Source organism: Lutra lutra, chromosome 9 (assembly GCF_902655055.1).
Source record: "Lutra lutra chromosome 9, mLutLut1.2, whole genome shotgun sequence".
In the NCBI taxonomy this organism is placed as follows: domain Eukaryota; kingdom Metazoa; phylum Chordata; class Mammalia; order Carnivora; family Mustelidae; genus Lutra; species Lutra lutra.
The window spans coordinates 127,923,041-127,950,130 of NC_062286.1; the positions used below are offsets into that span (position 1 = coordinate 127,923,041).

Genomic DNA, 27,090 nt, shown 5'->3' on the forward strand with positions numbered 1-27,090 from the left:
TGCCAGGTACTTTACAAATACTATCTTTTTTTTTTTTTTAAGATTTTATTTATTTATTTGACAGAGATCACAAGTAGGCAGAGAGGCAGGCAGAGAGAGAGGGAGAAGCAGGCTCCCTGCTGAGCAGAGAGTCCGATCCCGGGCTCAATCTCAGGACCCTGGGATCATGACCTGAGCCAAAGGCAGAGGCTTTAACCCACTGAGCCATCCAAGTGCCCCACTATCTTTGTTTTTAAAAATGTTAATATTTAAAAAAAAAACCAGTAACAGTAGGAAATTTGGAGAGTAGAGCAGAATATGGAAAATAGAAAATATAGATTATAGAAAAAAAATAGTGACATAGACAAACCTTGAGTGTAATTGATTAAAAAAAAAAGGAAAACAACATTGATAATAGATACAATAGAATATTTTTTGTTGAAGTATAGCTGACTCACAATGTTACATTAGTTGTAGGTGTACAATATGGTGATTCAACAAGTCTGTGGGTTAGGCTGTGTTCACCACAAGTGTATCCAACATCTGTCCCCTAAAATGCTATATGATACCGTTGACTGTTCCCTACACATGCCTTGTATCACTGTAACTTAATCATTCTGTAACTGGAAGTGATACAGAATTTTTAAAACTATAAAGTAGGGACGCCTGGGTGGCTCAGTTGGTTAAGCAGCTGCCTTTGGCTCAGGTCATGATCCCAGCGTCCTGGGATCGAGTCCCGCATCGGGCTCCTTGCTCATCGGGGAGCCTGCTTCTCCCTCTGCCTCTGCCTGCCATTCTGTCTGCCTGTGCTCACTCTCTCTCCCTCTCTCTCTCTGACAAATAAATAAATAAAATCTTAAAAAAAAAAAATAAAACTATAAAGTAATACTAAAACCAAATTTACATCCATACATTTGCAAAGTTAGAGGAAATGAACAACTTTCTAAAAAAGTATAGCTTACCAAAATTTACTGAAGAAAAATATGAGGCATAATAGATCCAATTATAATTTAAGAAGCTGAATCAGTTATCCGAATTCTTCCTCCCCATGTCATTAGGCAAAATAATTATAACCTTGACACACAAAGCTTGGGTACAACAGCATAAAAAAAAATGTAAGACCAATTTCAATTACTGACATGGTTATCAGAAAACATAAATGAAATAATTACAAATGGAATTTAGCGGGATTAAAAACCAAATTCCAGCCAAATATAAGTTCTAACAGTTTTTGCTAGGAATTCAAGGATGGTTCAATACTAGCTTCAAAGATAAAATCCAGGTGATTATTTCAGTAGATGCTCAAAAAACATCATGGTCCATAACTAATGCCGGAAGAAAATCTCTTAACAGACAAAAAATAAAAAGAAGCTATTAATTGATGAGGAGTGTTACCAAAAGTTTACAAGAAGTATCTTACTTAAAAAAAAAAAGAAGTATCTTACTTAATAGCTTAATAGTAAATGTAAGGAATATGTTTATTGAAGTAAATAAGACAAGAATGCCTGATATCCACACTTTTATTTAACTTTTATCTGGGAGGTGCTGGATAATGCAGTAAGAAAAAAACAAAAAAGTGGTAAGATGATTGAAAAGGAAGAGCAGAACCTCTTTCTCTCTCTGCAGATTACATGATCATTTACCCAGAAAATCTATAGGAGAGAAACTATTGACACAAACAAGACAATTTGGTAAGTTTCCTTTTTATTAAACTTTTTTTTAAAATTTATTGCCAGAGAGAAAGAGAGCCAGCCAGAGAGCACAAGCAGGGGGAATGGCAGAGGGAGAGGGAGAAGCAGACTTCCTGCTGAACAGGGAGCCTGACGTGGGGCCCAATCTCAGGACCCTGGGATCATGACCTGAGCCAAAGGCTAACACTTAACTGACTGAACCACCCAGGTGCCCCAATTTGGTAAGTTTCCTAGGCACAAGATAAGCATTCAAAGTTTTAATAGTATTCCTATAGATTGATAGGTTATATACATCGAGAAGATACACACACACATATATGTGTGTGTATATATATATAAATTTATACAAATGTATATAAAATATATATTATATTGAATATATTAAACATTAAACAGATTATGTAAATTAAATATATTAAAACATAAATTTATAACTATATATATAAAATCTCAATGGATTGAAAGACTCTTAAAATTTTTTAATTCTCCCCAATTTAATAATTAAATGTAATTCCAATAAAAACACTAACAAAGTTTTTCTTTTTTGCTTCAGCTGAAATTTATAGGTAAGACCAGAGAGGTGTAGTGTGGTCGAGTGGTCATGAGTGTGGGCTTCGGAGCCAAACGGGCTAGTTGCAAATCCCGGATACACCACGTACCGACTGTACATAAGTTACTTGGCCTCTCTCTACCCAATTTTCCTTATTTATAAACCAGGGATAATAGTAGTACATACCTCCAGGGGTTGTTGCCGAGATTCACAGAGGTACTAGATGTCCAGCTCTTAGCACAGTGCCTGCTGCACGTGTAGCACACGATGATTCTTAGCTAACAGAAGTGCTTCTTTTTATTTCCCCCCAGATAGCTAGACACCATGATGTCTTATTTCTGTTTTGATTGGGGTTCTGTCACATTTAACTTTTTTGATTTCTCTCCTTATGTAGCCAGCACACACTACTGCACAGGTGTGCACATGGCTGACAAAGGTAAGCCCTTGAGACTTCTCGGGGAGCATGTTCTGGATAACTCACCCGTTACGAACTCCTTGAATTGTAAGGCAGCGTGCACCACATAATTTAAACCTGTGGGGTAGAAGGAGCATGGATTTCAGCTATGAATCCCAGTTCCAAGACATCCTAGCTGTTATAACAGCTATGCATTGGGATAGACAGTAAGTGCGCTTGGAGGCGAGCGTGGCAGAATGTGTAAACTTGAGGAATCTCTGTGTTGTACACCTGAAACCAATGTAATGTTGTGTGTCAACTATCCTCAAGGAAAAAAAAGGAGAAGTTTTGGCTCTGGGTGGGTGCCTGGGGCTTCAGGAGTGTCCCTAGGGCTCAGTTTCTTCATTTATAAAAAGTGTTTTGATAATAATGCCCACTTGGAAGGCTGGTGAGAGGATCCCCAAAACTCAGGGGCTGGTTTTTAGCAGGTACTCCATGGACTTTCCATGGACTCTTCCCATCCCCCCCTCCTTCAATCCAGCCCCCACTTCCTCACCCCAGGAAACCCCAAGGAGGGTGAAGTCTCCCAGATGAACCTTGGTACTGCCTTTCTGGAAAGCTGGAGAGGGATTCAAGAGTGGGGCATCAGGGAGAAGTCTCCTCCTTTTGTGAGGGGACTTTGGAATCCTTGACTAGGAAAACATCACTTAATGACTCACAATTTAATAGAGCTTCAGAGTTTTAGAAGTGCTTTGCTGTTTCATCATTGCTTGTCACAACAGACACACACGGTAGGCTTTACCCGCCCATGTTGCAGAAGTGGAAACTGAGGCTCAAAGAGGTGTAGTGATTTGCCCAAGGTCAAACAAGATGTTGAGCAGAACTCAGGACTTAAATTCTGAACCTTTGGCCTCTCATGCTTTTTTCTGTTCAGGGACCTGAGGGTGAATCATCTTGTGCCAAACCACACATGCATTGGTCCATTTGGTCTTTGGTCCAGCAGACATTTGGAGTGGAAGCTGTGGACTGACTTGGCTGGTTGTCAAAAATAAAGGACAGGCTGGAGTGCTGTTGTGGGAATATGATGGCCAGGGCCCTAGGGATGCCCAATTACTGCCCATAGTCACCCATCTCAACCCTGTCCCAAAGGAGATGTCTGTGTGCACGCACACACACATAGAATGAGCATGCCTAGGACAGCAGAGTTCTGTCCTCTTATGGGATGGATTGGAGTCCTGTTGCAGACACGCTGGTGGTCCATCCATATCCCCACAAATCTTACCATTCCAGCACATGACACCCCAAATGCTGACTGCTCGTACCTGTATCTCTTTGTCTTATGGCTTTCTCTGGTTTCCAGAAACCCATTCTGCCTGCCAGCAGGACCTAGGGAGGTCCTTCAAAGCCCTGTCTCTGCTGGAGGAGGGCATGACATATCCATGCTCTCTTAGTTCCTGTGCTGGTTGCTGGAGGCATCAAGATCAGTGGGACATTGTCCCTGACCTGGAGATACTCATGGGGCAAATGTATTCCTAAGGTTTGGTGAAATCGTTCTGTGTGCAGACCGTTACTGGAGCAGCAAACTGAAACACTGAGTTGGAGTCTTGGAGAAGTCTTCACCAAAGAGCTTTTACTTGATTTGGGTCTTAAAGAAGGAGTTGGAATTTGTTAGGGTTTTCATAGTGGACAGAAAAGAGAATAGTCAATTATGCCCAGATCCTTAAACTTCCTGGCAGGAAGTGACAAATAACATTTCCACTTATTTTCCCTTGGCTAATGCAAGTCACACCGTCATACCTAACTTCAAGGGGAGGGGAAGTATAATTCTACCAAATACCCATATGAAGACTGAGACAGAATATTAATGGTGAGACCTAAGGACTTCCACAGCTGGGTATTTAGCTCCTTGGCCAGAGCTCTTTCTAGAGAGTTGGCCATTTTGATTTAAAGCCACGACATTCCTCAGGTAATGGGGCCATAGTTGGAGTAGGACTGATTTCTCTTTGGGATCCTGGAGTTAAGTGGACATGTCTTGTATTAACACATGTCTGTATTTGATGCTTTGACATCTGGGGCCTTGAGGACCCTGGACAGGCTGCCCCTTCTAGAGTTAGTCAATTCCAAGAGATAGTAAACAGCTGTCCTGTGCATGTGTTTTAAAATGTAAACCAACCAGTCTGGAGCCCATACCAGTAACCACTTCCTTGACTGAGCTCTCACACACCAGGCCACTATCCACCTGCCCTCATCACCCAGGGCCAGGTACCAGACAATTAACGTCAGTCCCTAGGCCTGGAGCCCACTGAAATTATTCGAACTAGCCAATCCTAAGTCTGCTTACCCTACCTCACCTATTCTTTTTCCACGGGAAACCACAGTAAATGCTTTTGCCCACACTTTTCCCCTCTCCCTCTGCCTCTGAACAATGCATATGCTTCCTCATGTGCCCCACCCCATCCCACCTCCATAGCGTGGTGTGCCTCCTCTTGGGAACTGTGAGTAACAAACTGTCTTTTCAATGGCAATTGTCTCCTGATCTGTTTGCCTTGCCATATCTAAATAGTAAAACATATTAAGACATATCTATATTCCTGATATCTCAGCTCTTCATAATATAGATGCTGAGAACTGGGAGATGTACAGGAAGATATTCTGGGTCCCCAAACTGGGTTGCTAAAGGCAGAGAATGGCCAAGCTGTCTTGACCCAGCTGGTTACTTGCTGAGACCTGAGACTCCCCTCTCACATATTCTGTATGGAGTCAAAAGGAAGAGAGGGAGGATTAAGCCCCACTCTTATCCTGAGGACAGCAAAGGAGGCTGGATATTTCTTTGGGGGAAAGTGAGTCATCAACTTCCTATCTGATCAATTGCCAACATGAAAGGGCAAGTCCAGCTTTGGATCTGCATGACTTCCTTGCAGGGCTCCCTGTTGGCCTTCCCAGAGACCTCCTTGGTGCTGACGCTCTCCTTAGGGAAGGAAGTGGACATAGGGAAGAGACAACATCATGGTGTTGCTGCCTGCAGACACTTAGAGAAGTCAAATGGTTGCCTGGAGCTGACCCATTGCACGTGGGCCTCCATACTGTGCTGGCTGTTGTTATATAGCTCTGGTCAGAGTTAGTGCGACCAGGACTGTGGAAGTAAGGGCAGTGAGAAGTGCTCCAGGTGGGATTTCTAGGCTTATGTACTGCTAATTGGTCCTGCTATTAACACTGTGATGCTGAGCATTCCTCTCTGGGCCTTACTCTTCTCATCTGCAAAATGGACACAGCAGTCTTATTTCCTGACCCACAGGATTCCCGTGAAGATTGACCTCCCCAACCCACAGCAGACATATCTACAAAAAGGGACAAAACAACATAATGAAATTAAACAAACAAAAACTATAGCAGGCGCTATCATTAATGGTGAAATGCTGATATCTTTCCTTCTGAGATCAGGAAAGAGACAAGGATGCCTGCTATTATTACTTCTTTCCAACACTGTACTGGTAATACTAGGCAGTGCAACAGGGCAAGAAAAAGCAATAAAATGTATAAGGATTGAAAAAGTAGAACTCTCGGGGCGCCTGGGTGGCTCAGTGGGTTAAGGCCTCTGCCTTCAGCTCAGGTCATGATCCCAGGTCCTGGGATCGAGCCCCGCATCGGGCTCTCTGCTCAGCAGGGAGCCTGCTTCCTCCCCTCTCTCTCTCCGCCTGCCTCTCTGCCTACTTGTGATCTCTCTCTCTCTCTCTCTGTAAAATAAATAAAATCTTTAAAAAAAAAAAAAAAGAAAAAGTAGAACTCTCATTTTTACGGATGAGATAGAAAATGGCATATTTTTTTAAAAGCTAAAGAATCTACAGATAAATTGTTAGAATGAGTGAGTTTGGCAATGTTGCTGAATACAAGGGCATTATACAAAAATCTATATACGTTCCACATCTATATTACCAAGTAACAAATCACCCCAAAACCTCATAGCTTAAAATCACAATAATGTTTTATTATCTCTCATGGTTTCTGTACATTTTGGATTCAGGGAGGGATCAGCTAGGGTTTTTCCAGGTTTTTTCTATGGTTGTAGTCAAACAGTAGATGGAACTGGAACAGTAGGGGGGTGATCCAACTGGGGACTGGTGAGTCATCTTACTCTTTGAGTCTCAGGTTCTTTGCATGTGGATTCTATGTGTAGGTTATTTCAGACTTCTTTAAAGTACAACAGCCCCAGACTTCTTACATAGTGGCTTCTGGTTCCAAAGACAAATGTCCAAGAGAAGGAGCCAGGCAGAAGTTGTATCAACTTTTATGACCTAGACTCAGAAGTCATGTGTCATTTCTGCCATATTACATTTGTTGAAAACCATTCACTAAACCCATCCCTTTTATAGGGGAAACTTATTAGACTCCACTCCATGGAAGAGTGAGGGAATTTGTTGACTTGTTTTAAAACTACTGCACTTTATTTACCAAAAACAGAAAAATAAAAAGCCATATAAAGAAACTATTTATAATAATATCAAAGATATAAAACACTCAGGACTAAATCTAATAAAAGACATGTAAAGGCTCTACATAGAAACTTAAAAAAAAAAAAAAAGTGAGGCATGTGGGTGGCTCAGTCGGTTAAATATCCAGCTCTTGATTTCAGCTCAGGTCATGATCTCAGGGTTGTGAGATCAAGCTCTACATCAGGCTCCATGCTCAGTAGGGAGTCTGCTTGAGATTCTCCCTCTCCCTCTGCCCTCTCTAAATAAATAAATAAATCTTAAAAAAGAAAGAAAAGTAAAACATTCCTAAGAGAAAATGAAAAATGAAAAAACCTAAACAAATGAAGGGACATACCATGTTTATGGATAGCAAGACTTAATACTGAAAATGTTGATTTTACCCAAATTGATCAAAAGAGTCAATGTGATAGCAACATAGCAATCAAAATCCCAGCAGGATTGTGTGTGTGTGTGTGTGTGTGTGTGTGTGTGTGTGTAAACAGACAAGCTGATTTTAAAATGTCAGTAGAAGTGCAAATATCAAGAATAGCCAAGATAGTCCTGAAGGTAAACGTGTGTAGATCTATTCTATGGGGCACTTCCTATAAAGCTGCAGAAAATCAGACAGTATGATAATGGCATAAGGACAGAAAAATAGGCTAATGGGACAGACTGGAGAATTCAGAAACAATCCATAGACATATGGATGACTTGATTAATAACAAAGTTAACACTGCAGAGAAGTGGGGGGAAAGGTGTTCTTTTCAATAAATAGTGCTGGGTCAGCTGGATGTCCAGATGGAAAAAAAAAAGTAGAGGGGCCAATGGGAAATTCCTTCTGATGAGATACGGCAATGTATTTCTAGAAACAATGACTGCTGAAATTTATTTGGAAGTTCTTTCCTTTCTGAGCAGTAATTTCCCTCTGCTGTTCCCAGACCTTTAGCAAAAGCCTGTTTCCCACACCAAATCTTGTATTAGTGGGTCTTTATGGTCACAAGCAATGGTCCTAGCTCGCAGTCAGGACCAACAAAGCTCAAGTAGCAGTTGGGAGCTAAGTTCCAAGCTGGCTCCTGAGTGGGCAACAGGCTCACTCCCTTTTCTCCAAATAGCATCACATGTCCAGCTGCCACCCAACAATCCCATTTTGACCCACTTCTGCCTCCTGGCCTCCTGGCACTTCCCAGCCAGGCATCCCAGTGTGCCACAGCAGTGGTGCAGTAGTCAGTAGGGGTGAGGAAGTGGGGACTGCTAGTGTAGACAATTCTACAATCCGTAGATGAGAAGGGGAGGAGGAACAGGCCAGCTCCCACAGGTGATGTGAAGAGCTAGGGGGCTTTTTTCTCTGGGAGAAGGAGTCTGCTTCAGTCACCTTTCTGCTCCACCATGAGAGCCATTCCATTTCCGTTCTCTATCTCCAGGAGAAGTTGGGGTAGGGGTTGGGGTGGGGTGGGTAGATTCTGGACCCTCAGAACTTCAATTTCCAGGCCCTTTCTATCGCCCGCCCTCTCCCTTTCATTAAAGGAGGCAGGGTCATCTGCCTTCTCCCAGTTGTCTCAGACCTAGATCCTAGGGAGCGGTGGGCCCGCTCATTTGGAGCTTCATTACTGAAGTGACTGTCCTTGCTTCAGTTTCCTCAAACGTAAAGTGAGAGTTTAAGCTCAGCAAGTCCCAGAGGCCCTCTCCCAGTGACTACGATCAGGATCAGTGGGACAAGGAGGGAGGGCCCGCTAAGATCAGCCGCAGGCGCTGGGCCGTGGTCCCCCAGGCAAGGCAGCACCCATCTTGGAAAGTGTACCTGTCACCGCCTTCCAACCCCGCCCCCACTTCCTAAATATGCCGGGTGGGCAGTGTCCCACTTCTGGGGAGGGCTGTCAAATGGGCTTCTCCTCCCCGCACCCTTGGTGGGGAAGGCGGGACGGAAAAGGGCCGTCTGAATGGGCGCACACCCTTCCCGGACCCCCGGGGGTGCAGAGCCCGGCGAGGGACCTGGCGGCGGCCCACCCCGAAGGATGGGACTCCTCCCCTGGGCCCGGGCCCCCGGCCCTCCGCGGCGCCCGAGGCCGAAACAATAGCGCGCGCGGGCGGGGCGGGGGCGGGGGCGGGGCGCTCTGCCGGGCTCCGCCCCCGGCCCGCCCCCCGCGCTCGCACACCCGCTCGCACACTGGCTCCCACCCGCCGCCCGCCCAGGCACTGCCCGCGGGAGCCGCCGCCGCCGCCGCCGCCGCGCCCGCCATGGACGTCCGCCTGTACCCCTCGGCGCCCGCGGTGGGCGCGCGGCCCGGGGCCGAGCCGGCCGGCCTGGCACACCTGGACTATTACCACTGCGGCAAGGTAGGCGGGGGCCGGGGGTGGGCGCCGAGGCGGGCGCGGCCTGCCCGCGCCTTCGGACCTCGCGCCGCGGCGGGAGCGTCCCGGGCTGGAGTGCGGGGCAGGAATCACCTGCGGCTCGGGACAGGGCACTCTCGGAGACCCACGGGGGGAGGTGCCGGCGGTGCCAATGTGCGGGGACCCTCACGCTCCAGCCCCGCCGACGGGCACATGCCACTCACATAGATAACCTCGCCGTTACACTCATGCCCTGAGTTATTCCGTTCACAGGCAGAAGTCACCTCGACAGTCACTCTCACGATGACACAGTGACACGCTCGCCCACGTCCCCCTGACAGCCTCACATTCATTCTCAGGCTGACACACAGTGACCCACTGTCACTCACATAGGCAGCCAAGCACCTACTTACGCTGTCTTACCGTCCCACACAAGTCACCCTAACAGTCATTTATACACAATGACATGGAGTCACTCGCCCACGTACAGTGTCACATCGCCACATACAAGTCACCCATTCATACAGTACGAGGCCACACACCCCGTTACATGTCCCCATCGCCTGTCACACCCAGTCACAGCTGGGGATAGTCACACAAAGAAGTTGCTCCGACAGTCAAACGCTCCCACTCACAGTCACTCACACGGGCGCACACTGTCACGCACAGCCACCCATGCACAGTGGACCTGAGACACACTCAACGCCTGGTCGTCACACAGCCGCATGCGGTCACGCCCAGCCCCCGCGCCGCCTCAGCCCTCACCCCGGTCACCAACTCGCGCGTCCGGGCTTTAACTTCCCGGCGCCGAGGCGCACTAACTGGTCGTTCACTAATTGGCCGTCACTGCCCAGCGGGGCCTGGGATTCCGAGCTGGCAATGGACAGTCTAAGCCTGACCCCTCCTGGGAACGGTGAGCGGGAGTCCGTCCAGGTCCCTCCAGGGACAACCCCCCCCCCCGCCCGCCTTTTCCGAGATCACAGCCCGCAGCCAGGTCCCCGCTGCTCTGCCAGGCGCGTCCTCCCGATGGAAGCTCGCGTGCCGGTCATCCCGACTGGGGGGCGTCCGATCCCCGCTCCCCACGCCCAGGCCGACCCGGGACGTTTAGGGGCAGCTGCACCATCCGCGTCTCTTTCCTCGATGGAGGGGGGGAACTTTCAAACTTAGTTAGAGAGCCAGACGGTGGGTGCGTCCGGCGGTGGGTACGTCCGGCGGTCAGCGCGTCGGTCCCGGGCAGGCGGGAGCCCAGCGCGGCTTTTCGTCACTCGGAGCCCGGATTGAACGGCGCGCGTGGGTTTCCCCGGGGCCCTGGCGCAGACGCGCGGGCTCGGTGGCGCTGCGTGGTGAGTGAGCGTCGGGTGGTTGGATGGGCGGCCCTCGGGGTCTCAACCTTACCCCACCCAACCGGCTTTACTGTAGTCCCTTGCTGTGTGGATGCTGCGGGAAGGGGGCGTCCCCGCGCCCAACGCGGGGCCTAGGGGCTGGGCCTCCCTGAGTGCCTCCCCAGGCCCTGGGGAGCCGCTTCTAGGGTCACAGGGCAAAGCCCTCCGCAGTTTCCCCCGGGTGGGGAGTGGGATCCTGGGCCAGTAGACCCTGGCGGCTTCCGGGCGAGGTGGGCGGCGAGTGAGGTCTCGCAGCGGGTGGATGTGATTATCTTTGTTCGGTGACCGGCAAAGTTAGAAGCTGAAGAAGGGGATGGTGTCCTGAAGAGACGGCCGGTTCTCGGGCTATTTCCAGTCTGATGGAGGGAAAATTGATTAAAGTAGCAGGTGGAGTCTTGAGAGAGGAGAAGACCTTTGGGTGCCCAGGGCAGCTGGACTGTTTTCTGCCCTTGGCTTTATTTTTTTGAATATTAAGTTGGCAAGGTTCCAGCCTCTGGTTTGGGGATGTGCGTGGGGATCCGGGATTTCTGCCTCAGTGGGGGGAGGGGGGGCGGGGTGTGGCCTTTAGCCCAGAGCGTTCCTTTTGCGGGTGATGTTTCTGTAAACCCCACCAGAGTGGGGTGGTCCCACCTGAGGGATTTCTGGGGGTGCGGTGGGGGGATGGTCACCCAGCTGAGGCCCCTGCCTTTATTCTGAAGCTCTGTAAAGCTCTGACTCAGCACCAAGGACTAGTGTGAAACCTGGCCAGGGAGGGAACCACTCAGAGAATGAGAAGCTGGTGTTTCTGGTTTCTGTCTGTGATCTAAGACCCCTGGCCCAGAGCCAAGGGTGTGTCCAGGTGGGCCACCAAGGTAGGTGAGAGAAAGGTCTGACCTTGCCCTTGGGTGTGATACCTGCTTCTTAATCTTCAGGCTTGTGGCAGGATGAGGCAGGGGAAGTCACTTGGCTCAGCTAGGAGTGGGTCACATGCCTCTTGGTAGCAGATCCCAAGTGGGCAGTCATCTTTAGTGCTGGTGGTTGGGAGGTAGGGTGCATTGTGACCAGGGTCTGATGGTGAGGGACTGGGGAGGGAAATGCCCAGGCTCCATTCTTACAAGTGATCCCTGTCAGAACTGGAGCAGAAACTGAGGTCTGAGGGACAGCCATGACCACACTCGGGGCCAGGACACAGCCTGCACACTGGAGGATTGGTCCTTGCAGTGCACACAAGAGGTTTGCCCCCACAGGGACCTAGGCCTGAGAAACACAAGGGCAAACATTTGCCCAAGTGATCCCGGACAACTATGGGACAGCTGACCCGGAAGGGCCCTCAGCAACTGTTCCCTTGGTGACCGTCCCCTTATTGATACTCTACACAGAGATTCCAGCCACTTTAAACCAAAGTCATGAGCAGCGGCTGTTCTTTTGGTATCTTTTGTTTGAGAAAATACATAACTGCAAAAGCTGCTATGGTTTCATTTTTGCTTTGAAATAGATGTTATTTTATTAATCACAATAACTATTAACATGCATTTGAAAAGTAGCTTACCAGATATGTGGCAGGCGTATTGCTCATTTCATGTAGCAACAGTGCCTCAGTGAGGATAGGAGCTTGTGGCCCTGGGACTCCCAGGATCTGTAGGCCCCATGCTGGGAACCACTGATCCTCTCCTTCTTCCTCGATTCCCAGGAGGGGAAACTGAGTCACAGGATAGTGAACTTACAGCTTACATAGCATGTGAAGAGCAGAGTTGAGGCCTGAACCCAAGTTTCTTGACTCCTAGCTTGACACTTTAGGTGCCCTCCCCTCAAGTCTCTGTCATGGTTTAAGGACTAGGGAGAGAATGTGACACTCTTCCTTGGGTATCTGTGAAGTCCCTTCATTCAGACTTTGGCAAGGCACTTACCAGGCTCAGGGCATTGCCTGGGGTCCCCCACTCCACTATGGCAGGCTAGTGGAAACTGGCCATTGGAACCGGGCAAACGTGGGTTCAAATCACCAGTCGTGGCTTTGTGATCTAGGGCAAATGATAGCAACTCATTTTTTACTGAGATATGATTGACACAAAATAAAGTGCAAATTTCAGGTGCATAGTTCCATGAGTTTTGACAAATATGAACACCTGGGTAACCACCATCCCAATCCAGATTTTGCTCATTTTCCCTACCCCAGAAAGTTCCCTCACACTCCTTTCCAGCCCACAGTCTCCTTTCCCGCCTCTACAGGAAACGACTTATCTGATTTCGATTATCAATGCTTTATGTTCAGTTTCAGTGTACCAAGTATACTTAAGTTCTAGAATTTCATATGCAGCATATACATCCTTGCATCTGGTTTCATTTTGCTCAAAGTATCAAGATTAATCTGTATTGTGTATATCCATAGTTCTGTTTTATTGCTAAGTAATATTACCTGGTATAAATGTAGCTCAATTGGTTTACCTGCTCACTTGCCAATGGATGTTTGGGTTTGTTTGCAGGTCGGGGCCATTATAAACAAAGCCTCTGTGAACATTTTTATACAAGTCTTTTCGTGAGAATTTGCATGTCTAATGAGCTCCCTGGGTGATGCTACCGGCGGTCCAGCGACCACACTGTGTAGCAGTGGTTTGGTTGTTTGTGTATAGGTTTCTGTGGGCTCCCAGCATCTGGCACAGTGCCTGACCCACAACGACTCAGGAAATGAGTGCGTGGGTAAGTGATGCAACTCCCCACCCACACAGCTCTGGGCACAGCATCTTGTATCTTGATGGGATCGACACAAGCCCGGCTAGTGAATGATCAGTGTCTCCTTCGGACGAAAACCCAAGGGGTGGGAGGTGCTGTCCCCACCTCACCTCTACTTAACATTTATGAGGCCTGCTTAGCATTTCTGGTGGCTGAGGTCCCCACTGCTTCTTTCTGCAGGGACACAGGTGGCTGTGGGTGGGACCCGTGGGCGGACCTGGGCCAGGTGAGCTCTGAGCTGAGATGGCTGGTTCCGGGGACTCTGGAGGATGGGAGGCAGTTCTTCTTTACTTTCTGTCTAAATGTGTTTCCCATAGCCCCTCCCCTAGTCTGTCCTGAGGGTCCTTATGACCAAACTTCTGTACGTTATGCATGTCAGGAGCCACAGCCCGGGCCTGGCACTGCTGCCCCCAGTCCGCTGGGTGATGTTGAGTGTGACCGTGACCTTCTCTGGGCCTGTTTCCCTCTTGGCAAAGGGAAAGCAAATCTGTGAACATCAGTCTAGTGAGATGGCGAGCTGTGGTAAGGAGAAGTAATGAACGAAGCCTGGGCATGTCCTTTATAATTGTAAAGTGTAGTACCCCCAGGAAGGATGAGGGTGCTACTTTCAGAGGAGATGTGCCCTCCTATGCTTCAGAGGGCAGGAACCACGGTGCCTACCTTTGCTTTTGTATTCCCAGAGCTGGCCTGGCACATAGTACTCAATAAATATTTGCTGAATGAACGAATGCATTAATGAATTCAGGGCTTGCCAGTTTTCCTCTGTAGCTTGAGGAACTAAGAATCTCTTTGGCTCTTTTAAGATATCAGTGAGCACATCAAATCCAGGGCAGAGCAGGGGCCAAGAGTCTCTTGGCTGACCTGTCATTCCTAGAGGAGCTTGCCCAAGTAGGACCAGAGGACAGAGCCAAGCACAGAGAGCAGCCAGAAAGCCTGGAAGAGCAGCTGAGTCCTTGCCTACAGGACGAGGAATCCCCCTGCAGGACTGCCGGCCCTGTGTGATTCCATAGGGCCAGCTGTTTTGCCTCTCTCATTTCCTAGAACTAGTTGCAAGATGTGAAGGCAGTGTAAGTTCTGGAACCTGGCAGAACCGGGTTTGCATGCTGCCTTCACCATCATCAGCACAGGCAAGTTATTTAACTTCCCTGTGCTTCCGTCTCCCCATCTGCAAAATGGGTACAGCAACACCTCCCCTGTGGGGTTGCCTTGAGGTTGGAAGTCATGCATATACCACATGTGGCCCCAGCAGGAAACGCTTTCATTTCTACTCATGAAGAGCTGCACAATTGAAAGTTATGAGGCGGGGGAACCTGTTTCAGCCCTGGATGCTGGAGGACTGACTGTCCCAGCTGCTGCAGGAGAAGGGTCCTCCCAACAGCAGGTGTTTCCGTGCCTTGGTCTCTGGATCTGATTTCTTTTGCATTCGGTTGGAAGCAGTCTCCACTTGGACCGTCCAGCCTCATGAATTAACAGAGAGCTGCTCATTTCCTTGGCGTCTATTTCCTTCTTGAATCTGTGTGGGAGGGGAGTTGGGTTTATCAGGCAGAGGAGACTGTTTCAAATTGCAGCCGCACCATTCGCTGGAGTGGGCTGCTGACCTGGTGCACATCATTTAACTGCTCCACACCTTCAGTCTTCTCATCTGTGCAAGGGGACAGCAATGTCTTCCTCACACTGTTGCTATGAAGCTCTGATGAAAGAAACATTTATGGAAGTTTCCTTTGATCTAGAACAGTGTTTCCCCGCCCCAGCACTGTTCACACTTCAGACCCGATAATTCCTTGTTTTGGGAGGGTGGGTCTGTCCTGTACATCATCTGATGTGTCGTTGCATCCTTGGCCTCTACTGATTAGGTGCCAGGAGAACCTCCTGCCTAGTCCTGACAGCCAAAAACGTCTCCAGACTTTGCCAGGTATCCCCTGGGGGAGCAAAAGCGCCCCTGTTTGAGAACCACTGACCGGGAAAATGTGGTGCAGCTACCCTAGAGAGTCACAGGGATGAGCAGGGCGAAGCTTTAGAATTGTGCTACCTGTTCAATATTTTGGTCCTGCGTCTCCGTCAGTAAATTCTGTATCCACGTGATTGGCAGTCATCCTATTTACATGGACCAAAAACCTGCACAGTGATTTTTCAATGTGGTTTGGGAGCAGCCATAAAAACATATGGTAAGTAATTATTAACTTAATGAGTCGTGGTAAATTGTAATTTTATCTCTTAGCGAAAACATGCTGTATAACACGGGATAATAAATTTTGATCAATTATCCTGATGCTTCAACTTGTTACAGTAGAACAGCAAACTTCTGGCACCTGCTAGAATGAGCAACATGCCTGGGGTTTTCCAATATGTAATTACCCGTTTACTGCTGGGCTTCTCAGATGTTCAGCAGCTTCTGATTGAGTTCCTACTCTGTGCCAGGGGACCCAGCCTTGTCCTGAAGGCTCAGCCACTCAACGGGAAACTTTACTAGACGGAAGGCTGTGTGGGTTTGTAACATGGCTGAAAATGCAGAGTCATAATTAAATATCTAATTGTCTGGGGCAGGGCCAGGGGAGCAGAAGGGCCTCACATGGCAGAGTCTTAAAGGAAACGCCGGGCAGGCTATGTGGGGGCATGTAGAATTCCTGGAAGGGTGTCCTAGTTAGAGGGAAGAGCTACTACAGGGGCACCTGGAGGGTGGTTTGTGGGTACGGCCAGCCTAAGGCAGGGAGGCCTGCCTACAGGGGAGCTGGGACACCAGCAGAGATTGTCAAAAGAATGTCCCATCCCAGCTGGCCTGGTTGTAAGTAGAGGAGTGCCTCGGAGCCAGAGGTGTGGAGCCAGAGTATGGAATGTCTCATGTTTCTGGATCATCAGACTTTTGTCTGCAGCTGTCTCTTGGTCTTCTGCTGCTGGAAAAATTTAATGTCTTGTGTTTGATTTCACCCAGTAGTCAGGGATGCTCTGCTTCTCAACCTTCAGAATCACCTGGAGGGCAATTGAAACACAGATCACCGGGTGCCCCTCTCAGAAGTTCTGACTCAGTAGGTCTAGGGAAGGGCTGAAAAGGTGCAGTGATAACAAGTGATGCTGATGCTGTTGGCCTGGGAAGTACACTTAGGAGAACATGGCTCTAGACTGTGATGTGGGCAGGTTTTCCCCCCTTGGCTTTGGACAACGGGGATGTGTTGCTGGCCTAGGCCATGTAGCCTTGGCTCAGACATGGTCAGATATCCCAGAGACCCCTGAGTTCTTCAGGCCCCATATAGGTTATGGGGAGAGTGTCTTTCACCTTGGAGACAGTCTTATATTGGCTTCCTTGGAAACAGACTCTAAGATGGAGAATTGCCTGTGGAGGGTTTTTTTGGGAGGAAGTTCCCAGGAAGTGTACCTGGAAGGGAGTAAGGGATGCAGCATTGGGTGGGGGGAAGAGCTGGCCTGGAACATGGTCACTTCAGAGTTGTCCCAAACTGAGGCGAGGGAACTGCTTGTGCATCTTGGTTCTCATGACATGCAGTCATTGGCATCAGTGCAACTCCTTGTCCCAGGGAGCTCCCTGTGGCAGAGAAGTTCTCAGTGCAGGGGAACAGCTGTGACATTCCTGGCATCTGGGGATGAATGCATAGGAAGGGGAGCACCAAAGTGCCTCTTTCAGGGAGATGCATCTTAGGGAGAAAACTTCCTCCTCTTGGGTCCCAGGAAGTCAAGGGCCAGCATGTTGATGATTTTTAAAGACTCTGAGTCACTTGCTGAGGATTCATCCTTATCTCATGATGGGAATGAGCGCTGTAGGATAATTGCTTCTTAGGTCAGAATGAAGAAAAATGATAATTGATGGAATTTTCTGTGGCCGAGGAATTTCTCTTGAGATGTCATGCACTTTCTTGTGTGACGGGGAGGACTCCACACTGCTTTCTGAGAAGCTTCTGGGCCGTGCCTAAGTGAGTTAGCTCTGGGTAGGGGACCATGGCTTTCTCCTTGGGCTGGAGTCCTGCCACAGCTTCAACAAGAGGCCCTTCACCTGGTCCCTGCCTCAGTGTTGGCCATTGTCCATGCCTGTCCTATCTGCATCGTCTTCAATGGCTCCCAGGAAGCTTGGAGGTAAGTGAGTAGGTCCCTTGTAGCTATATCATAAGATACCATGCATGTCTTTTGCTTGTTAACTTCCAATTTCATTTCAGTCTTCAGTCATTTTCCCACTTTATCTTGAGTCCTGCCATATTTTTTTTGAAATTTGTTTTTATTCTTTGTAAGGTACACAGAAATATAGTAGGATATAAAGGAAAATGTGGAGGGCCCATTCATTCTAATTTCCTCTCCCCACTGCCCTCAAGCCCCTCTCCCAAGGGCTAACCCCTGAAAGGAGTTGGGTGAAATACTTCTAGTGATAATCATTCTTTAGTTCATATCCAGTAAGTTTATTGTCACCTTTTCATTCCCCAGAATTTTGTATTGTTTCTTGATTGATCTTGTATCAGAGTATCCCATTCCTTTTTTCTTAAGTATATGTAAATATCTTGAGTTTTTTTAAGATTATAATACAGAAGATAAAAAGTTATCTTCTGTTTCCTGCATTAGCTCTTTTCTTGGCAGTTAGTTCTGTTCACATTAGTCCTCTTTTTATGCTGATATTTTCTACAAATGCCTGGTGACTCATGACTGACATTTACTTGTAAACAGAGGTCTAGACTGATCTGCTCTGTAGTTGTGAGTTTCCTCAATGCCTGTGAGATCCACGATTCTGTGGATAAGCAATGTGAATGTTGATTTTGGGTGCCCTGGGAATGGTTTGTGGGAGGACACTTGAAGCTGGGGACTTCTCTTAGTGCAGGGGACAGACAAGCTCACTTGAGGCTGGGGCATCTGTTTCTCAGGTAGACCAGCAATCACCCAAGGGCACTGGTTCACTTTGTTTTTCCTGCCTCATGGCTAACGACAGGGGGGAGTCCCTGAGGCACATCTCTCATTTAATTGGAGTTCTTCTCCCTGGCTTTAGCCTGGAGGCAGATCCAACAGTCAGCTTCTCCAAGGTCTGTAGGCTAGCACAAAAGTCCAGTCATGTCCCTGGCCCAGGGCTTCCTGCTGCCTGCCTTTGGGGATGTTCTGGGGTTCAGTTAGGATAATAGCTTTTCCAGAGGTCTTGTGTTGGGGTGCTGGTGCCTTGGAGGTGATAGGCTTCTTTGTCAGTCTGACTGCTTACTTCCAAGCACTCTTAGTATTTCCGATCCCCAGCCCTTTCTTGTGTTCTAATGTTTTTGTTTTTGTTTTTGTTTTGAGTTATTCTATTTTAATCCATCTATCTATCTGAATTATTAATATATATGTATGTGTATGTTCTGTTCTGTATCTTTTTTCTTTCCATTCTAGCATTGTTTAGAAGAGAGGAGAGGCAAAAAGTGTATTTCTATTTGCCATCTTGAACAAAAAGTCCCCTCTCGCTGATTTTTATTTTTAAATTTTGTGCCATTTTATGGAGAAAAGTAGAGTGGAAATAAGCACAAATTTATTTGCTCATTCTCATATCATCTCATTAGGTCTTTATAAGAACTCTGCCAGGCACACATGTCCCCATTTTGTAGGTGAGAAAACTGAGGTCCAAGGAGGTCATGTTACAAAAGGTAGCAGAGAAACTGGTTGGCTGAACCGGAGTTGAGAGTGCTCTCTCTGCTCCTCTCTCCTGCAGGCTCTGTGGTGTCAGGCGGAGCTCCCAGCCTCTGCAGGGATGGAAGAGGGGATCAGCTTGCCCCTTGGTTTACTCTTAATGTATTGGCTCTTCTGTGGGCCAGGGGATTCCCAGCTGGGCCTTCTGCCTTGGTTTTCAACTTTAAACATCACTTGGTAATAGAATGCCTTCATATTACAGCTAATTAAAACGTGCTTATCTTGAAGTTGGGCCTAATTTGCAGGGATGATTTAGAAACTTGTTGGAAATGAATCCAACTCAGTAGTATAACCCAGGGTCAATCTCATGCATAAATTTTATTGTTCCATTTTGCTGTTTTGACTTAAACGGAGCTTGATAATGTGGAATATGGACCCTGGGCCTTTTGTTGCTCATTTACTTCGCGAATATTTACTGAGTGCCTCGTGGGTGCTACCTACACTATTTAAGGAGGTCCTTTCACCCCAACCCCCATGCCTGTTTCTATTCTGTACATTCACCTGAGCTGTAAGTGAATTGTTTTGCAAAACCAGATAGTGGATTCAAGTGTGATTTTGAGTTCAGTGCAAGTGCCTGGCTTTGTATCCTGCCCCTTACAAGCTGTGTGACTTTGGATCTACCATTTAACTTCTCTGATCTCCAGTGTTCTCACATAACCACAGCTGCATCCCAGGTTTGTGGTGAGGCCTTGGGAGATCATGTACATCATGCCCTCCCTCACTCCTGCGGCTAGCTGCTGTTCAAGTCACCTGGGCCCTCTGTAGGATAGCAAACACAGGCTCCTTCCCAGGTTTTTTTTTTGTGTTTTATAAATGGTACAAATAGTAGAGTCTCAGGAGCTTCCAAGTTCAGAATAGGTGTTGGTTTTGGTTGGGATGGTTTCTTTTCTCTCCGGATCAGTTCCCTTCTTTCTCATTGTTCTCCCACAGGGACTCTGTGAGGTTCAGTTAAACATTCAGACTCACAGGACACACATGGGCCACACTTGGTCCCTGTGTTGTTGACAGAGGTGGGCAGGACCCAGCACGTGCCAGCAGGGCACAGGATCTGCTCCTCCGCAGGAGTAGTTCCAGCCACAGCCCCTGCTTCGGTCCACGGAGGTGGCTGCCAGCTCTTCTCTTGGCTGCCCAGCACCCCCGCAGACTGTAGTGTAGGTGCAAGGGAATGAGCCCCACGATGGGTGGTTTTGGAAGTCATCCTGGCTCAGAAGCCTTATTCCCCAAAGGACCCATAACTCCCGTAACAGCTTTTCCTTCCAGGGTTTCTTGCCGGGGGCCTATCAGTTGTAAGAGTCACTACACTCAGGAAAATCTAAAGTTCGGTTTCTTTATCAGATATTTATAATTTATTTATAGTTACTTCTAGTCCAGATGCAGCTTACCAGTCAGGGGTCATTTTTACCATAAGCAGAGTTGCCTAGTAACATAGTTAACATCTTACCTTCATCAGGTTTCCAGGGGAGTTATGCTAGACAATTAACAAAGGTGAAATTCTCTTGCAGAGAGGAAAAGGAGTTACTTAACGCTTTACCCCCATAGACAACGTCCTGCTTTCCCCAGAGAAGTGGCGCTTTTCAGGATCTTTTTGGAGGGATGAAGGAAGTCCTCCGTACGGTTGGAATATATTCCATGCTTGTTTATGTTTTCTGATTGATCTGTGTAAGACACAGACATAAACTCTGGCCAAGAGATATGCTGTGGAGTCACATCGGCTTGGGGTCAAATGCCGGCTTTGCAACTTACAAAGAGTGCGTTCATTCATTCAGCCAAGCAAAGAACATTCGCTGCCTGCTGTATGCAGGGCTGTGTGGTAGATGCCAGGCAGGAACAGGTGTTTAAGACCTGGTCCTTGCCCACGAGGAGCCACGGTATTATTAGAGAGATAGGAGAAAATAAGGAACTCCAAATGGGTATGGGATTTCCAGGCCAGACTGGCATAGTCAAGGAAGCCTTCCCAGAGGAGGATACACTTGGTCTGTGCTTGAAGATGAATTGGCAGGTGAGGAAGGTAGAGAAAAGCATTCCAGGTAGAAGGGACAGCATGTACAAAGGCATAGGAGGGGACCAGAGTGTCAAGAGATGAAGCTAGAAAGGGGAGCAAGGGCATTTGGAAAGCCACTTAATACCTCTGGCCCCCTGTTTCCTCATCTACAAAACGGGGTTACCAGTGTTTACCTGCTTATGAAATTAAATGAGATAATAATGTATGTTTAAGCACCTGGGAGAGTTAATTATAATATAGTTAATTATAATTCCTTTCCAAATCTGTCTGTGGTTGCCTAAGAGCCAAACTTTGCCCTTAAATGAGAGACAGGAGACAAGGAGTGAAAACAAACAAACACACTGGAGGGCTTGGCCACCCACCTGTGCGAGGCAGGCGTTTCCTCCCGTGGCTCTTCTGTTCGTTGCCTTCCCTCTTTTTTCGGTTGAAGCACTCAGTGTTTGCACTCTGCCTCAGATTATGTCTTACAGTATCAGTGAAGCACATAATTGTGTTTTCCTAATGGCTCGACATTAACAATAAGCCACGACCCTGTTGAGGCGTTCTCTGGGACAATTTTCCATCTGCCAACAGCCTTGTGCCTATCCGATGCTCTGTCAACACATCCTGTCATTTGCTGCTTTGTCTTGCTTTCCTGAAAGGCGGCCACCTCCCACATGCCAGCTGGGGATGCTTAGCTTTTGGGGACATTTACTATCCAGTGGCCACAAGTCATACATCAGGATGAGCCAAGGAGCTGGCCGGGCCACGATCAAGATCTTTCTGATGTGTAAGTTGCATCCTGTCATTTCCCAGGGGCAAAAACCACTCAATGGCTCTCTGTTATGGCTTGGAGAACTCTTACCAACCTAAATCAGACCTCTGCTTAAAACCTTCCAGTGGCTTTCCCTGGTGTGTAGATAACATCAAATGCCTCTTCTGGTCCCTAAATCCTGCTGTGATCTAGCCCCTGCCTGCTTTTCCAGTCTTACTCCCAGCTGCTCTGTCTGAGGCACCCGGCTCCCTGCTGGGGATATGGCAAAGCCAGCCTCTCCCTCCTTGACCCCATTCTAGCCACTCTGGCCTTCTTCCTGTTTTCTAGTCCCCTCCCTTCCCCAGTCTCCCCTACCATGATCTTTTTAGGCTGAGGGGCTTTGAGTGAGCTATTCCCTTTGTCTGGAATATTTTTCCCTTCCTTCTCCACACGGCTGGCTCCTGCTCATTTTTCTGTGCCTTCTCAAAGACTCCAACTTCCTAATCACTGCGCTTATCCCATTATTTTCCGTCACAGCCTCTAGTGTTTTTTCCCCCCATTGCTCGATGCATCTATGTGACGACTTGAGTGTCTGTTCTACCTTTCAGACCACTGGGGCTCATGTTTGTTTTCTTTACCACTGAGTCCCCAGCACCTTAGTGTGGTGTCTCTGTAGTAGGTGTTCGCTAAAAAGATGTTGAAAGAATGAATGAATCAGTGTGGAGGTTATATTTTCCAGAGATGGCCACTCTAACGTATCCTAGGCTGTGTTTCTGAGAGTAAATCACGTTGTCTCTGGGCCTACCTTGTCTTATTTGTACATTGTCGTCAGGACGATTAACCATATAAACGTGAGAGGCGGTGTCTGGTGCCTGCAAGTGTCTTGTTCTTACATTTTTATTTACTTATTTATTTAAGTAATCTCTACAGCCCACATGGGGCTTGAACTCACGACCCCATGATCAGGAGTTGCGTGCTCTATGGACTGAGCCAGCCAGGGGCCCCAGGCCTGCAGGTGTTAACAAATCTGAATTTCTGTTGTAACCACACGTCACCATCACCTGCAGCTGAGTCCAACGAGGAGAGCTGAAGTGGATTTTAATTGGCGTTTGGCTTCTGGGGCAAGGGCTGGCAGACCTCAGCCCCCTGTTTTGTCCACCTCCCATCTCCCTGCTGGTGGTGACCTTGCTGTTTTCAGGAGGGAGGTGTCGCTCTCAGTTGCCCGTGTTGGGGTATCTGGGGCACAGTCAGTCTAGCCTTCAGAGATAACAAAATCTCCAGCTTGTGGGAACATTTCTGTTGAGCAAGCAGGATTTTTCTGGTGACTTCTCTCCCAGAGTTATTACCCCTTTCTTTGTATTAAACTGTAAATTATGAAGATTATGTTACTTGCCAAAAAGTTTAGAGAATGGGGGAGAGCCCCTGCCACTCTCCCACTATGCAGACTCAAGGACAGTGTTGATTTGGGTACTTTTCTTTCTAAAGATTCAGTGCTGCAAACTGTTTACCCCACCTGGGTCCCCCAGAAACCCCTTACCCGTCTTGTCTTTTCTCTTCTCACAGTGTATAATAGGCCCATTCCTTATGTTTACTGTTCATGCCCCACCCCTGTCACTAGATTACCGGCTTCAGGAAGGCAGGGGTCGATGGGAGAACCATGTGCTGCTCTGCATCTGGTTTGAGCATTGCCCCCTACCTGGCAGACTCCGACACACGAGGCTTTTAACTCTCTCCTCCAGTGCCACCCCCTTGGCGAGGCCTTCACTGCTGTCCCCTCCGCTGCTGTCATTGCCCCTCCAGCACCTGGATCATCTCAGGCTCCCTGAGAGCTGCGGGGCTCTCTGTCCCTGGGAGGCCTTGAAGGCCGTGTCCAGGAGCTTGGCTTTTGTCCCAAGGGCCGTGGGAGCATTTTTAGAAGAATCTTGGTGACTGTCTTGGGGGAAAACATTGGATGGGGGGCAAGAGTGGGTTCAGGAGGACAGACGGAGGTGATGATATGGCTTAGGAGAGAATCCATGATGGCTTGCTGTCCTGTCCAACATGATAGTCACTAGCCACGCGTGGCTATTTCAATTTAATATCAAGCCAAATAAAATCAAACTTAATTCCTCAGTCACACTAGCCATATTTCCAGCCCTCTACAGCCACTGGGCTGTGCAGATAAAGAACATTCCCACCATTGTGGAAAGACCCAGGCTGCTGGCTATGGGCCAAAGCAGAACCCCTGCGTCCAAAGGGGTGAGCATTTCTATGGCTCTTGATTCAGGTTGTCTTGCCATTTTCCAGAAGGGTCACCCATGTCCCCCCGCAGCACGAGAAAGTGCCTGTTTTGTCACACCCTACTGATGTGGCTTATTGTTTTTTGAAGAACCTTCAGTTGTATCTGTGCCTCTTGTCAAACCTGCCTTCACTGAATGTCTAACATGTGGACCATGAGGTCTTTGTGATCAGGGAATTATATGTATATTAATGCAGATTTCAATAAAAAGAGTTATGTTTGCCATTGTGGTACGGCCTGACGCTGTTTAAATGCCTTTGGTAATATCTTCAATCAGATGGCAAATAGAAAACAGGAAAGTTGGTAATAAAAAATGAATTAGGACGATTAGCAAAAGGTGAACCGCTTCCCTCCTCAGGCAACAGGCAGCGTTGACCGAGCTTTGCAGGGTGCTCCTGTCCAAACACATGTCTGGATTATCGCAGTCTCCGGGGCCAGCCCCGGGGTCCGTTCAGCACATAGGACTTGGTTATTGCCTTTAGTTTTGCAAAGGTCATGGACATCCCCATAGAGGGACTCTGAGGGGCTCACACCAGGATGAGGGACTCCTGCCCTGGGCTGGCTGGAGAGGGGCCTCTGAAGAGGGGTTTCTGACTCAGGGTAGCCAGCAATTTCTTCTTCCAAGGCAGAAACATCTGCATCCTTGCTCCCCCTCCCTATGTCCCTCGGGGCCCTGGAGAATTTTAACCACCCCTCTTTCTAGCATCTTCTCCAGGCGTGCCCTTGGGGAACCCCGTCTGGTGTTGGGGGTGGAGTCTCCTCAAGAAGGGATAGAGGCAAAGGCTTTAATTGACTAATGTGGATGCCAGACTAGTTCCAAAGAGAAGCAGAATTCTGGTGACCAAGTAAGGTGTGTGGGGTTGGAGCTCAAGCCAGAAGGACATGGAACTTGCCCTCACCAGAGCATGGGCCATGGGGATGACACACCGGTGGCTGGGGTGCTGGCTCGCCTCTGCAGTGAATAATCAGGGTTGGATAATGCCCACATTAGCTGTAAGATTGCTGCTACAGATGGACACATTTTGTTACTGCCATGTTGGCTGGACGGTCCCCACAGTTGGCCGGTGACTACCGACCTTAAGCCAGAGCTTCTCAAATTTTAACGCGCATGCAAATCACACAGGGCCTTGTTAAAATGCAGATTCTGATTCCTGAGACCTGGAATGGGGCCAGAAAGTTTGCAGGTCTAACGAGGTCTGGGATATGCTGAGCTGCTGGTCAGTGGACCACAATTTGAGAAACGAGGCCTTGTGTCAGGCTGAGCCTCCTAGAAGCCGAGCCTGAGACAAGGATGCTTGTGAAAGAGGGGCATGGGGGCGCTGGGACAGGGCTGGGGGAGGAGGTGAGCAAGGAAGGGGTCTCGGCTGGAGACCTGCTTCAGCCCGATCCCACGAGGAGCCCAGGAGGGACAGCAGTACTCCAGAGCTGGTCCCATCTTGAGGCCAGGGCTGGGAGTGGCCTTTTGCACACCCTTGTCAGTCAGTCACAGGCCATCGGCTTCCTCAGGGAGCTTTCCTCAGGGAGTGTTGAGGCAGAGGTGCCACATGCTTCCTGTGCTTTTCTCCCATCAGCCAGGGGGATTTCTGCAGAGGAGAGAGCATTAGCACTCACAGCCTGGGGGATGGATGCACAGCCTGGAGAGGGGGACCTGGGTGGGACCCCCTCAGCATCCACACACTGTAGCCTTGTCTGAGAATAGCCTTGAGAATGTGGAAGGGGAGGGAGAACTGTTGACTCTTGTTTGAACTCTGCTGTGTGACCTTGGGTAAGCCACCTCAGCTCTCTGGGCACTCGTGATGCTGCAACCTCCCATGGTTTTGGTCGTGATTGGTCCTTGGTCCTTATCCCTACGTTGTGATGGAGCCTGCAGGTAGGGATGGGTGGGTAGGTGGGGGTCTGCACAGATAAGACAACTCTTACTTCGAGCCCAAGGAGGGGGAGGAGAGAGGGAGCAGAGAGAGGAGAAGGGATAAAGGGAGGGGGGAGGAAGAGATGGGATGAGAGAGAGGGAGAGAAAGGAGAGAGAGGGAGAGAGAGAGTGGGAGAGAGGGAGACAAAAAGAGAAAGAGGGAGGGAGAGGGAGAGAGAGGCGGGAGGGAGAAGGATAGAGAAGGGGGAGTGGGAGGGAGAGAGACAGAATCCCTGAGACCTACAGTGTTCGGGGAGGGCTTCCTGGCAGAAGGAGGCATTTAGCCAGGACTCCCAAGAAGGTTTAGGATGGGGACATATAGAGGAGGGGAGAACAAAAGAGCCATTAATTTCGTGTCTATCATGGGATAGGTGTTTTACTTATGTTATTTATTTAATCTTCACAACCACTCTTGGAGTAGAAGCTGATCCTGCTGTGCAGATGAACTGAGGTGCCAGAAGTCAGGTGACTGGGCCATGGTCACACTGGGACTGGAACGCAAACCTATTTTGCAAGGGCCCCTATTCTCGACCTCCATGACCTCATCCAGCAGGGGTGTGTGTGGCCAAGGCCAAGGGACGGGTGGTGTGGGGACCTGGGGCATAGCTGTCCGGATGGGTACAGGCTGGTGTGGAAGGGGAGGCAAAGCCTGCAGTTTGGGAAGGGCACTGGCTGCCAGGCTATGAAGTTTGGGTCCTCTAGTGGGGAGACCCGGAGGGCTTTGGGGCAGTATGATCCCTGCAAGGGGAGTAATCCAGTGTTGCACCTCTCTGCTCTAGGACTCTTCCCGCCCCCACACTGGGGCCTCTTCCCCATATGTCTGTCTTCCCTGATCAGCTTCTTTGGGGTGTGTGTGAGTGTGTGTGTGTTGTGTGCATGTGTGCATGCGTGCTAGGGTGGGGGGTTGGAGTCCATCCTGGACCCTTTCTGTAGACCATGTTCTTGGCATTTGGAGTCCTTGGGGCAGAGGGGCTTCTACTTTTGGTGTAAGTGCTTTGTAGCACAGAGGCTCTGGAATCACACTGCTGG

General features: G+C 48.6%; 1 protein-coding gene across 6 annotated transcripts in view; it reads left to right on the top strand.

Annotated features, from left to right (window-relative positions):
* The window catches only part of TOX2 (TOX high mobility group box family member 2), a 207,782-nt gene that overhangs the window by 64,977 nt on the left and 115,715 nt on the right, over nt 1-27,090 (top strand). For 3 of the 6 annotated variants that reach the window (XM_047744341.1, XM_047744340.1, XM_047744342.1), the window contains one exon: nt 1,606-1,670. Coding sequence is in view for 1 of the 6 variants with exons in the window: in XM_047744339.1 (XP_047600295.1) it covers nt 9,319-9,417 (99 nt within the window). In the remaining 5 variants the exon portion in view is untranslated. Of the gene's footprint in view, nt 1-1,605; nt 1,671-2,618; nt 2,657-9,260; nt 9,418-10,380; nt 10,755-27,090 lie in introns of those variants that run through there. The other 3 variants (XM_047744346.1, XM_047744339.1, XM_047744343.1) reach the window with 3 other exon arrangements.